Source organism: Prunus avium, chromosome 6 (assembly GCF_965620075.1).
Source record: "Prunus avium chromosome 6, drPruAviu1.hap1.1, whole genome shotgun sequence".
In the NCBI taxonomy this organism is placed as follows: Eukaryota; Viridiplantae; Streptophyta; class Magnoliopsida; order Rosales; family Rosaceae; genus Prunus; species Prunus avium.
In genome coordinates, this window is record NC_142289.1 from 1,073,919 (window position 1) to 1,088,193 (window position 14,275).

Genomic DNA, 14,275 nt, shown 5'->3' on the forward strand with positions numbered 1-14,275 from the left:
ATATTAATTCTTCTGGGCCCATCAACTCCTATTCGATTGGATTGGAATGGAGTCAAACATCTTCTTTGAATATTTGGAGCATTAGAGAGAAAGGTATGTACCGAAGCCTTTAGGGCAGCGACTGAGGAACGAGGTGGGGTCAGGCATGACATCTTCGTACAGTGAAGGGCCAAACATCTTCTTGAATATTTGGAGGATTTCGGGATTCTCGTATGTCTGTCTGGATCCTAGTTCTTAGTGGAGGGGAAAATTAACCTCTTCTTCACCATCTGGAGGACTTCTGTATCCTCGTACCACTTCACAAAAAGCTCAGCGTAACCTTCCTTGTCGGTCTCAATGATCATGTCCATGGTCGCTCGCGTTGTCGTCAGAGACGAGAAGAGATGACTCAGAAGATATTTTGCGGTGGATTTTAAATAGAGACAGGTAACAGGTTCCTATAATGGCTTGAATTCAACTAATGAGGAATTCTAGAGGAGGCGGTATTCATGTAGAACTAATTCATCAATAAATCATATTTTACTTGAATAATTTCTTTAAAATAGGTGCATTTTAATAATTAAATTAGTTTTAATTTTGATTTATGATAATTTAATAAACAATTTAATCAATACCATTCTTATCTCGATTCTACATAGTTTAATAAACAGTTTAATTGAATTCTAAATTTTCCTCAATTTAATTCATACTCAATTCAATTTCTCTTAATCCCGATTACAGATTAATAAACATACCATAAAAAGAAGATTGAACAGGTTAAAAACCAAAAGGAGAAAAAAAACCAAAAAATAAGCATACCAACCAAGGTGGTTGGTGTAAGTGGTTCGGCACTCTCATTCCTTAAGATAGGTCAGGGGTTTGATCCCTGCTCTCGTATGGAGTCACCACTTTGGCAAGCACTTTATCCCTTACGGGCCGACCCGGTGTGAGCGGGGATTAGTCTGGATTGTGATTAAGACTTAAAGGTGCCACCCATAATTGGGGCCCATCCAGGACCATCTCGTGATTCAGACAAAAAATAAATAAATTATGGGGCCCATCCAGGACCATCTCGTGATTCAGACCAAAAATAAATAAATAAATAAGCATACCTACAAAAACAACCCCTTGCGTTGATACTGAGTCGCTCCAAAGGTATGCTTGCCACCCCATTACTCTTGATCATTTGCAGGAGAAGGTTAGTGATTTCATTACTAATGGTGAATGGAATTTTCCTAAACTTAACATATGGCTCCCTACTGAGATTGTCACCAAGATATCTTGTATCCATGTGTCAGGCCCTGGTGTGGTTACTGATAAACTTATTTGGGTTGCAAACTCTAATGGTCGTTTCTCTGTGAGCTCTGCTTATTTTGCTCTTATCCAGGATGATTGTGTGGACCATTGGCAATGGGATTTCATCTGGAACCTGAACCTCCCCCCCAAAATTAAAACTTTTCTGTGGACTTTGTGCCATGGCAGAATTCTTACTAATGAAGCTCGAAGGAATAAAGGTCTTTCTCTTAATGCTTGTTGCCATATCTGTAAGTGGCCTTCTGAATCTATTTCCCATCTTCTCAGGCTTTGCCCCAATGCCATGTTGGTCTGGAATTCCATGGGTCTTAGTGAGTCTATCCGGCAATCCTTTAATTTTAATATGTGGGATTGGATGTTCTTTAATTTGAATGATGGTAAGAGCTGTTATAACCAATTGCAATGGAATGTTGTGTTTGGTTTTGCTGTGTGGCACATATGGAAAAACCGTTGCATTTAGGCTTTTGAAGATAATCAGTCCCTCACTTCTCTTTCTGGTATCTATGTTTGTCGAGCTGCCAATGAGTGGATATATACCAATTTGGTAACCAATTGGAAGGCTGCTAAGGTTGATGTCCTTATTACTTGGAATTTTCCTCCTGTTGGTTGGTGGAAACTAAATACTGATGGCTGCAGGAAAGGTGAGGAAGGGATTATTGGTGTTGGTGGTGTAATCAGAAATGCCAATGGGGACTGGGTTGGTGGTTTCTCTGCTAATATTGGGAGGGGTTTTGTTTTACAAGCTGAGTTATGGGCCATCCTCTATGGATTGCGGCTTGCTAACCATTCTAACTATTTTCCCCTTATTGTGGAGTCTGATTCCTGTTTGGCGGTGGATCTTGTGAATGCGCCTAGTTGTGACCTTCTTCACCCATTGTTCACTCTTATCTCTAGTTGTAAAGCTATCATGACTGGTGGTGTTTGTCGTATTCATCATGTCTTCAGAGAAAGCAATTATGTTGCTGATATGCTTGCTTCTATTGGAATCACCAAGCCTTTGGGTCTCCATACTTGGGTTACTGCTCCTGCTACTGTGAACCAGTTAATCTTTAAGGATATGTGTAGGGTGTGCATACCCAGACTTATTGTTCCTTAGAGCAACTCCAGCAGCAAGGGCAAGGGGAGGGCTAGGGGGGGCAAGCCCAAAAACTCGTTTCCAGCAACAAAACCCAGCTTGGGCAAGCTGTGGGACCCAGCGAACTGGGCTGGCCCGAGGGCCAAAACTCGTTTTCAGCTGATGTCAGCCCTGGCGTTCAAATTTTTTTAACGTTGGCGCGTGTAAAAATTTGACGCGCCCCGCTACAATCCCCCAACAGCTCTCTTCCACGTGGCGCAAGCTGGGCTCTCCGATTCGATTTTTTCCAGCAATCCAATGGCTCCGATTTTTTGTGCAATAAAAAATTGAAAAAAAATTGAATTTTTTTTAAAAAAATTGAATTTTTTTTAAAAAAATTCCAAAAAAATACTGAATTTATTTTCTATAAATACCAACAAATACTCTTCACTTTTAACACCAAATCCTCATACATTTTCTTCTCCTTCTACTCAATATTAAGTTTTTTCCCTTTCAAGTTGTATTTTTCTCTAGGAAATATTATGGGTTCTTCTAATGAAATCGGAGGGGCATGGAGCATGATGGAAGATGTTTTGTTGTGTGAGTGTTGGGTCCAAATTAGTCATTGTCCCGTAACGGGTAATGAAATGAAATTCTGTCATATGTGGAAAAAAATTCATCAGGAATTTTGTGAAAGGGCAATGGGTTCGACCCGTACGGAAATGGCATTATCTAGTAGGTGGAAAATTCTTAATAAAGAGTTGGCGAAATGGAGAGATGCCTTGGCGATGAACAACCATAGAAGTGGGGAAAACCTTAGCAATGAGGTAAATTATTTGTAATTTTAGTTTTATTAATTTCTATTTCATTAATTTTTATTTAAATGTTTCTTGCAATTTATATATTTTATTGATATTTCTTGTATTTCCAATATTTATTTAAATATTTCTTGCAATATTTATATTTTGTTAATATTTATTGCATTTCTAATAAATTGTTAAAATTTCTTGCATTTCCATTATTTTCTTTTTTATACATGTTGCATTGACAATATTTTTTAAAGTTTCTTGAGCCATTTCCATTATTTTTTTTTATAGATTATGCAAGCACAAATGTGGTTTGGTGCTACTGGGCAAGGCAAAAAAAGCTTCACTCATATCCAATGTTGGGAGGCAGTGAAGAATTGTAAGAGATTCCAAATTATTCTAACGGGTCCAGAGGTGGTGTTGAACGAAACGCCACTCCATGAGACACCGACATCGGATTCACCTATGGATTTCCCGATGAGTCAAGACTCACCTATCGAAAGGGAGCCTAGGCCTATTGGGAGGAAAGCGGTGAAGGCGAAGAGAGGGAGTAATTCTACGAAGAATGCATCTAAATTTTTGGAGGAAATTTCAAAGCACCAAGCCATGAGGATTGAAATGGATATGAAACAACAAGAGCATGATATGGCAATTCAACTAGAATATGCAAAAGAAAGGGAGTATATACGCAAAGAAAAGGAGTATGTACGCCAAGAAAACATTGAAAAAAAGGATCGGGAAGCCATGGCCATGAATACAAGCCATATGTCCCCTGAATCAAAACAATTTTGGAAGCTAGAACGAAGGGATGTTATGAGACGAAAGCTTTTTCGTGACGATGGACCTAGCAACACGGATTGGTTAAATGATCAAAACCATTAAGTTAGTTTGCTTGCCTTTCATTTCATTGTATTTTTTTTTGTTTAATAAATTAGTGGTAATTCATGTATTTTGTTTTCTTAGTTGTATTGATTTTCTTTTAATGAATGAAGAAAATATTCAACAAAATTCCTTTTTATTCAAAACATTCCATACATAAAAAAACAAACCACAACCAAAGCATACAAAATAAAAAAAACCACAACCAAAGCATACAAAATAAAAAAACCACAACCAAAGCATTTAAAAAACAAAGCATAACTGAAAATACAACATCAACATAATAAATTAAAAAAACGTCTTCACTTCACTTCATTCACCTTCATTGCCTTTCACCGCCCATAAATGCTCCATCAAGTCAACTTGACGTTGTTCATGAATATACGATGATTGCATCTCCTTGTAGCGATCAATCATACGGGGCATGAAACTACCATCTCGAACCAACGGGTCATGTTGCACTGGTTCTCCATTTGGCCCCATGGGTTTTTCATAAATCCGTGTCAATGCCGTGTTCATGGGATCTGCCTCATACACTTCATCAGCTAGATAATCATACTCATCCTCCACAATCATGTTGTGGAGGATGATACAAGTCATCATTATGCTCCTAAGCACCTCTTCGTCAAATAGACGCGCCGCGCCCCTAATAATACCCCACCGCGCTTGGAGGATACCAAAGCACCTTTCCACATCTTTTCTGTAACCCTCTTGATAGGTAGCAAATAATTTTTGCTTATGGGATCGGGGATGTGGAATTGATTTGACAAATGTGGTCCACCTTGGGTAGATGTCGTCAGCTAGATAATACCCATTTTGGTAGACGGTATGGTTGATTTCATAGGTGACATTTGAGGCTTCACCACTCAATACATCATTAAACACCGGGGATTGACCCAGGACGTTAAAATCGTTTTGAGATCCGGCAACTCCGAAGAAGGCATGCCAAACCCATGTATCGAATCCAGCAACTGCTTCAAGGATGATTGATTTCTGCCCTTTCCTGTTTCCGTAATCCCCTTGCCAAGCAGTTGGACAATTTTCCACTGCCAGTGCATGCAGTCAATGCTGCCAATCATTCCAGGAAATCCTCGAATCTCAGCTTTTTGTAGAAGCCTTTGCAGGTCCCTGAGCGTAGGTCTGCGCAAGTAGTCCCTTGTGTATAGAGTTTCCATTGCATCACAGAATCGCACCAAGGCCTCCAAAATAGTGGACTTCCCCATACGGACAACCTCATCCACCTGATCAGCAGATGACCCATACGCTAACATTCGTATCACTGCTGTGAACTTTTGCTCGGGAAGAAGTCCCAAATTTTCAGTAGCATTTTTCTTTTGAACAAAGTATTCATCATAATTGCAAATATCATGCATGATTTTATTGAATAAATGTGGTTGCATTCTATATCACATTCGAAAATCAACATCAAAGTACAGAGATTGTGGGATAAAATAATCTTCTAGAAGATTCTTACCTCGAGAATGTCTATGTCTGTCCACATTCGGGCGACGGCCTTCACGTGAACCACGGCGGCTCTGGTTTTCTTCCTTAAGCAAAGCCACAGCTATGCCAAGTTGCTCATCTAGATCTCTATGCACCCTCTTGCTTGCAGCTCTTCTAAGCATTCTTTCTCTAATTTCTCGCTCTTGTCTCTCCAAAACCTCTTCCATGTATGCCATTGAGAATGGAGATTGAAATCTAAAATATGAGAAATGGAAATGTAGAGAAGATATGGAAATCTGAGAAATGGAAATGTAGAGAAGATATGGTGTGGGAGGTATGAGGTGAGCCTCTGGTTTTATAGAATAATTTAGGCAGATAGAGATGACATGTGGCGCAATTTTAGAGGGTGAAAATCTTATCTGAAATTTGAAATTTTACATTTATCTGAAATTTGAATTTTGAAATGTATCTGAAATTTGAAATTTATCTGAAATTTGAATTTTGAAATGTATCTGAAATTTGAAATTTGAAATTTATCTGAAATTTGAAATGTATCTGAAATTTGAAATTTATCTGAAATGTGAAACCAAAAATCTTATATGATATGAATAGTATTGACACGTAGGAACCCAAAAATCTTACCCGAAAATATTATCTAAAATAATTGTTTAAGTAAAAAAAGTTGTGAAAAAAACAAAAAAAAATGAATAGTAATTTCCATGGCAAGGGTTTGACTGCCGGAAACACACATAGCTAAAAAAGACAATGGCAGCCACTATTCACGTAAATAGTGTCAGCCTTAGCCCCCCCTGCCATGGCAAGGGTTTGCTACTGGAAATGCTCTTAGGCTGCGTTTGGTTCATGGGAAAGGAATCTTGGGGATGGGAAACCAATTGCTTTCCCATGTTTGGTAAGTCAAGCATGGGAAAACGTTGCCTAGGACATGGGAAAGTAGGAGGGAAAGTGAATCATTCCTTCCTACTTGGGTTTCACTTTCCCTTCCCATGTGAAAGTAAGACTAACTTTTTTTTGACTAATTTGTCCTTACTAACAATTCATAATTACAGTTTTTATCCAATAATAATTGGTATTTTTTTATTATTTTAATAGGGGTACAATTGGGAAACTAAACAAAATTTGTTTTCCATTCCTACTCAAAACAAACATGGGAAAGGAAATAAAGTGATATTTCCGGGTCACTTTCCTGGCATTACCAAACATGGGAAAGGAATCACAATTTCCCATCCCTTGGGAAATGACATGAGAAATGATTTCCCATCAAATTCATTCCGTGAACCAAACGGGCCTTAGTGTTTTGTTGGGCTTTGCCCTCCTCTTTACCAAAAAACAAAAAACACAACCACTACATGTGATTTTCCCACTTTAGTCTTGTCTGCTGTCGCCTCAAACATGAAAAAAAGAAGCGTTTCCTAATTATTGACTCATTAAAATCATTCTTGTAACTAAGTTTATCGGAGATTCTCGGAAACAATTAGCGGCGAGAGAATCAAGTTGCCTGTCCCTTCTGAAGAATCAAAGAAGCAGAGATGAGAAGAGGGCATTCTTCTGGGAATTACAGAAACCCATGTTTGACTATGCACCAGCCATGGGCTTCTTTGCTGGTTTATGGTATCAAGCGCATCGAAGGCCGGACATGGGCCGCTCCTATTAGAGGTTTGAACCTTAAAACCTGTGAATTCAGTTCAAACTTTCAATACCCGTTTGGTTTTAGTCTTATCTTCTTTGCCGTGGAAGTATTAAGCTTTGAACTTTTGAGAATGTGGTCTATTTGCTAGCTGGGAAAGAGTGGAAAAGGAGAGTGTGAGAATACTGAGTGTTAGAAATATTTTATATATTGGGAACTGAACAAGTAGAAAACTTTAACTAAGCGGCGAATTTTTTAGTTTGTAAGCATTTGATTTTGAGCAAAAGATTGGATTTTTTGGTTAACTCGCTGAATTGTCCGCTGAACGTCTAAACTACTTAGTGGGATCTCAATCTTCTCTTTTTATTCTTTAAAAGGAAAAAGTTTAATGTAGGATTATCAAGCATTACTGTTGTTAAATTGGTTCTTTGCTCTTCAATTTTGATCTTCTTTTTTTTTTTTTTTTTTTTTTGGGGTACCCTTGTTATTATGATTATATTCATTGCCATTATAATTTTGAACTTTGAGATGAGCCTTTTTCTAAAGCCTTGAATTTGTATTTTGAAGGGCGCCTTTGGATTCATGCCGCTAGTAAGGTTCCTGATGAGGCTACAATCAAAGCAATGGAGGACTTCTACAGGGAAATTTATGCAGTGGATGGAATCACTGATCTTAAATTTCCAGAACATTATCCAGTTTCAAGACTTTTAGGTATTCAAATTTTGGTACTTTTTGTGATGCACGTTCCTTGTGTGTGTGTGTGTGTGTGTGTGTGTGTGTGTGTCTGCACACAAATTTGGGGATGATAAGATCAATCAGATAACTGGAAAGAAAGGATGAAAATACCCAAAGGCACCCTCACATGTCATGCTTATACCAACTGGATTTTGAGTCGGCTGGTTCAAGTTGTGTTGCTAAACATATTTGCATGTGAATCAATTATTAAGCTCAGGAATATGTAGCCTTTTGGAAACTTTCGCAGCTAAAGTTTGAAGTCTCTTTATTCTAAGATGTTTTACTGAGGCTGTTTCTTTACTTCCCTTTTTTTGAGAGGTGGGGGATGGCAAATAACTTCCGTAGTAAAACTTCTGTTCTGTACAGCTTTTATGACGGTTGTTTTAAACGTTCTTTGTCGTGCTTTCCTAGGTGGGTTTCTCTTGTTGACATCTTGTGCTTTTGGTTTATGACTCCATGTTTTGTTAATAATTCCATAATTCTAATATATATAAAAATCTGAAGTTTCTTTGGATATTATGTTTCTCTTTCTTCGTCTATATCTCTCTCTCATACAGACAAATTTTGACATTCGGTTTCATCTTTGACATAGGGTGTGTTGAAGTGGTTGGATGTGTTAGACGTGAAGAACTAGCATGCTGGGAGATGGTACCTGAAGGGGTGGGCTACCTATTTACTTATGACCTCTTTATTTCATAATATAGCAAGGTGATGATTTCATGGGCTCCAAGACTGTGTTGATTAAGCTTTGACTGTTCATAAGCAGGTGAGGCTGGAAGCACAAACTGATTTATGTTGGCTTTGCGAGCAGCCACAGGTGTGTATCTTCACACTGGTCCATTTCTGGCTACTCCTGTGATATGAAGAAGTAACCATTTTATATAATAAAGCTTTTGTTTATCTGATTAATGCAGAAATTGTTAATTCCGTTTGAGATGCGTGGGTACCAAGGCGTTTATAACTTGGAAAAGAAGGTGCATACTCTCTCTCTCTCTGAGTATATTTTGTAGTGGATCTAACTTATTTACCTGTCTCAGATATACGAAGCTGCTATTAGAGGTCTTACCCCGGTTGAAGGTCCCCTTCCAGTAAAATTTTTACTTCCAAATCCACAAGATCCATTTTCGTTGAAACCAGGGTCTATCTCTGCAAATGTCCCAGAAACTAGAACTACTGAACTGGAGAGATCTTCAAGTCTCACAGCGGCTATAGCTGCTGCACGAGCAGCAGCTACACAGTTCTCCAAGAAAGTTCAAGATTTTGAAACAACTCCCCAAACCAATACAGCACAATCTGTAAGGACACTTCCATTAAAGAGTGAATCTTTTGAAGAGGATACAACACCATCTGCTAACTTAAGTGAGACCTCTAATAAGGGGGCATTAACATCAAATAACAAGGAGAAAATAAGTCCCATTAAGTATGAGGGAATCACCAGCCCCATTCAACCTTCTTCTGGAGGTTTGAGACCTCATCCTGGTGCACCTTCTAAGGTATGCAGTTTCTTCTCTCGGTTTTGTAGCATACCTGAAACAAGTGCATGCACACTTTGATTCCATTATAAGAATTGTGTGTGAAGTCAATGTAGTTTAATATTTTATAAGGTCTAGTTTCATTTTAATTTGATTTTTATGCATGACTTTAACACGTAATACAAGCTGAAATATGACAATTTTGGCACATAATTTTGTGTGCTATTTCACTGTGGTACCGCATCAGGTGTGCCCTTTGATGCTCTACTGCAAGCTGATTTTGAGTCTATACTTGTAACTTAATTCCCTCTTCACCTTCCTTACAAGCATATTTTCTTATTGCATAATTCCACTGCTTGCAGTACAATAACGTCCTTTGTTCTAGTTCATTCTGTTCCCCTGTTTCGGGAAGAAAAAAAATCAGATTTGAATTATTTTATATGTGAAATCTGGTTTTGTTTTTTGTGTAGCTGTATGTAGTATTTGATTTGAGGTTGGGTCATTTTAACCAAAAGGCATTACAAGGCTGCATAGAATATATCTGGTTGTGGAGTGAAGAAGGATCTATAATAGAATTCTTACTTTGGTTTGTAAAACAATGCATCAGTAGGGCAGCATTTCGCTTAGAGGGGAGCGCGTGAAGCGGAAGAGAGACTGTCCGCATGAGTAATGCAAACATTGGTGAGGATCCAATGCCCCAAAGCCCTCTTGGTTGAAAACAAAAGGCTCCTGAAAGTGGAAAATAGCCCGTTTCATCTGATATTTGTCAGCTGTGGGTTTATTAAGCATAGGCTAGCTCTAGTCACCTAATTTGGATCCTATTTGATGTAACCTAATATTGATGGTCAGGATGCAATAATAAACCTGGTAATAAGTGGCGCTTGTGATGCCATCTTCTTTCAATTTTTTTGATTGTGCATGTGTTGAAACTCTTGATGTACTACTGTCAATTAGTGGAGTGTAATAGTAGCCATTTGTGAATTGCCTGACCTGAAGACTTTTGTCAATGAATTTTAGATTTTTGCTGCAGCGGTGAGAGCACTGAAGCCGTCATGAGATTCATATATTCTTTGAAGGTGGAACTCTGTTGCAAAATATGACCCTGTCGTTTGCAGCACCAAGCTGTTATGTCAAATTGGAATGCTTTTCTACATGGCCTGCATTTTATTGTATATGTAATATGTATACTGGGAGTGTTTGGGTAGATCTTGATGTTAGTTTAGGGGGATGGATGAGGTAACTGCATGATTGTCAAATTTGAAGTAAATGCAATATGTTATTTTTTTCTTCTTCTTGTGTTTGTGTTTTTCAAGTATTATTTATATCTAGTGGAGTGGGTGGATATTAATTGAATTGAAATGTGTATCTTCTGACGGACACGAGTTCACCACATGATTGTTAAAGAAATTGACAAGAATACTAATATGTCCTTGAATTGCTACAAATACGAAACTACAATGGCAAAATTGACGAAATTGAAACTATGGGATCAAAAATGGTTGAAGTGCCAGACTACAGGGACCAAAAGTGACTTTTGGCCTTTTATTTTTATATCGAGCAGGAGCAAGCAGCAAACCCCATAGTCCATAGATACATATACAGTAGATGATATATACTCCATTTGCAACAGAGGTCCATCCAAATGGGTGTTAGTGTTTCACATTTGTTGTTGTTGGTGGTGACTTTATTAGTATTGTTGATTAATGTGGGAGTGGGACTCCCAGTAGCAGGATCAGGTTTTAAAGAGAGGGTGAAGGCCTCTGATTCTGAAGCTGAAGCAGAAGCCGAAGCAACAGCATCTTCTTCTATGTTACCCAAACGCTTTCGATCTCCACCTCCGCCACCTCTGTATAGTCGTACTCGTGGCCATTTCGCCTTAATACCTCCTCCTCCTCCAGAGACGCCAATGTTGCCACCACTGCAGCCATCTCCATCATCAGCACCACTGCCGTCGCTGCCATTTCCGTCACCATCACTACCACCACCACCACCACTGTCACCATTGGCATCTCCATCACTACCACTACAGCTGTCACCACCATCGTCGTAGATATATATGTGTGTATATATATATATATATATAGCAAGTTATATAGAGGATAACTGAGACACCTTGTATTCTTTCATCTTCTGCATATTATCAACAAAATATCTTACTTGAGGTTCCTTAATTGAACAAAAACAGAAAACCATGTGTTTCCTCTCTCAACTCAACTCTCAAACACTCAAATGTCAAACAAATTCAATGATGGTTGTAATTAGAAAATTTACAGTTCGACTGGTGATTGATTAACAAAGTGGCAGCTTAGCTTCAGCCATCACTCAAATTTTGGGTGAAAAATGGTATGTCCGCAGCATTGATTGATTATGATATGGATGTGGATGTGGATGTGAGTGAGGCATATCATCTTTATTAATGCTTGCTATTCATCCTCATTTACTCTCCTCTCCTCTGGATCACTTCTTGTTACATATCATTAATTGACTTAAATATTTCATCCACCCCAGTACCCTCCTTTTGCTATCTGCTAAAACATAGAGAATATTGAGAGTAGAGAGTGGAAAGTGTAGAGAGAATGAGAGTTGTAGAATATTTTCTGATTTTTCACTTATGTTTCATTACTTACAATCAACACATATATATACAAGTTCCTAAGACATTAGTCAAGCCCCCCAAGTTAGGCAACCAACCAAGTTAGGCAACCAAACTAATTAGGCAACCAAACTAGTCAAGCCCCCCAAATATTGTAGGTGCCAAACATTAATTGACTACATAATTAACACATTAATTTACTACATAATTAACACATTAATTGACTAAACATTGTAGGCTACCAACCATTGTAGGTGCCAAACTAATCCTCATTAATTGACTATTGCTAACACTCCCCCTCAAGTTGGTGCATAGATATCATCAATGACCAACTTGCCAAAAGATAGACTGTCGTTATTAATATTTCCGCATCAAGCTTCTTCTTAATAGAATGTCGATCCACTTCAACATGCCCCCTCACGTGGGACCACTACATGGTGGGCCACACGTGGAGCAAAGGCCACATCGAAGTTAATCATTTCGGTCTGTCGGTGGCAACACCAAATCCAAGTGCAGCCAATTGGTCGGTAGATCACATAAACCATGCGAACAAGGCAAAGGCAAAACAAAGAACACAGAAACCCTGTGAACACGGCAAAGGTAAGGTAAAGGACACAGAAACCCTGTGAACACGGCAAGGACACAGAAACCCTGTGAACACGGCAAGGACACAGAAACCCTGTGAACACGGCAAAGGTAAGGTAAAGGACACAGAAACCCTGTGAACACGGCAAGGACACAGAAACCCTGTGAACACGGCAAAGGTAAGGTAAAAGACACAGAAACCCTGTGAACACGGCAAAGGCAAGGGCAAGGCAAACCAAACCCAAGAAAAGGCAAGGCAAACCAAACCCAAGCAAAGGCAAAGGCAACCAAACCCTAAAAAATAGGATAAGGCAAGGTAAGGCAAAGCATGGTAAAGTGTGGCAAGGTAAAGCCAAACCCTAAAAAATAGGATAAGGCAAGGGTACGGAAAGTCAAGAGCAAAGGCAGGGTCAACGGGCATGACCACATCGGAAACACACCGGTAAAGGCAAGAACACGGTAGAAGCAACAACAACACTGTCCTCAACAAGAGACAACAACACTGGCAGCAGCAAGAGCAACACTGGTACCAGCAAGAGCAATATAAGGCACTGGCACCAGCAAGACAAGGCAGGGCAGACAACTGTGGCAGTAGCAACAGCAGAGGCAACTTCTCTTCACTCCTCATCTCCCCCTGAAGAGAAGGGGTCGATGAAGCCATATGATCAGTGGTACTGGCACAAGTGAGAGAAATCTAAGACACTGGCACCAGCAAGAGCAATATAACTATCCCCAGCAACACTGTCCCCAACAACTCTCATAACAGGTAGGAGCAACAACACTGTTAACAGCAAAGGGACACAAAAGGCAAGAGCTGGCACCATCAAAGGATGGTGTAAGCAGCAACAACAATACTAGCAGCGTCACAAATACTTCCATTATTGCAGACACAACTTCTCTTCACTCCTCCTCTCCCCCTGAAGAGAAGGGGTTGTCAGAACCATAAAAGCAGTGGCACTTGAGAAACAGAAGCTGACTGAAGCTCAGATGTAGAAGAATCAGTCATGGCAGATAGGTAACTGAATTGCAGGCAGCGGAATAGATGAGCAGCAGTGTCACTCCCCCTCAAATCCGACGACGTATGAGAGTCGAGATTTGGAGAAAGCAACACCGGTAATGACAATAAAGTTGCAGCACCCAAATAAAGTTGCATCTATCTCCCCCTCAAATTTGACACTGGTAGAGGGTCGAGATTTGGAAGAAGAGAAAATGAAATAATAGTAAAGAGACTCAAACATGGCAGTCTCGTGGCAGAAACAAATGCAAGGAAAGGTGGAATGGAGATGGGCAGCCGACAACTGGAGGAAAGGAATAAAAGATGGAGAAGAGTCTGCAACAACCCAAAAAGAAAGAAGAAATAAAAATGAAGAGAAGAGGTGGCAATTTTTTTTTTCTTTTTCATATATATATTTAATGGAGAAATGAGTAGGCAGAGAAACTTTACCCACACAAATATGATGTGCATGAGAACAAAGGGATGAGGAGAGAACACCCTTCACGTGGGTAACAGAGGGGGAAGAAATATACCCCAAAAAATGGTATGGAAATAGAGTGGAAGAAATAATTTAAGGAAATAAAAGGGAATAAAATAAGAAGTATGGGATTGGTGGTGAGAAAAGAAACCATAAAAAAGAGAATAGTAGTATTAAGAAAATGGAATGTTTGGGAACAAGCAAGACACCTATCACGTGGGCACAAGAGGAAATGATGAAGAAAGGCAATATGTGATAAGAAACAAACAAACAAAAAAGGAACCCACCAAAAAAAGAG

The 14,275-nt window shown here is 39.2% G+C and overlaps 1 protein-coding gene across 6 annotated transcripts; it reads left to right on the forward strand.

Moving 5' to 3' along the window:
• The first annotated feature begins 6,851 nt into the window (after positions 1-6,851).
• Positions 6,852-10,618, forward strand: LOC110754246 (RNA-binding ASCH domain protein). Of its 6 annotated transcripts, none has more exons than XM_088255177.1 (8): positions 6,852-7,149; positions 7,688-7,831; positions 8,174-8,266; positions 8,448-8,515; positions 8,622-8,672; positions 8,770-8,829; positions 8,893-9,348; positions 9,938-10,308. In XM_088255177.1, exons 1-8 carry the CDS (start codon positions 7,023-7,025, stop codon positions 9,995-9,997), a joined length of 1,059 nt encoding a protein of 352 aa, XP_088111303.1. In that variant the 5' UTR covers positions 6,852-7,022; the 3' UTR covers positions 9,998-10,308. The 6 variants fall into 6 exon arrangements, with proteins under 6 accessions (XP_088111303.1, XP_088111304.1, XP_088111305.1 ...); XM_088255178.1 differs by lacking the exon at positions 9,938-10,308 and adding an exon at positions 10,345-10,618 and having other exon boundaries at positions 6,853-7,149; XM_088255179.1 differs by lacking the exon at positions 9,938-10,308 and adding an exon at positions 10,358-10,618 and having other exon boundaries at positions 6,853-7,149.
• Positions 10,619-14,275: the final 3,657 nt, after the last annotated feature.

Excerpts from the sequence above, each read along its gene's own strand:
- LOC110754246 (XM_088255177.1), top strand. The coding sequence starts at position 7,023 with ATGAGAAGAGGGCATTCTTCTGGGAATTACAGAAACCCATGTTTGACT. Across the intron at positions 7,150-7,687 it reads ATGGGCCGCTCCTATTAGAG|GGCGCCTTTGGATTCATGCC; the intron begins GTTTGAACCTTA and ends TGTATTTTGAAG. Across the intron at positions 8,516-8,621 it reads GGGAGATGGTACCTGAAGGG|GTGAGGCTGGAAGCACAAAC; the intron begins GTGGGCTACCTA and ends GTTCATAAGCAG.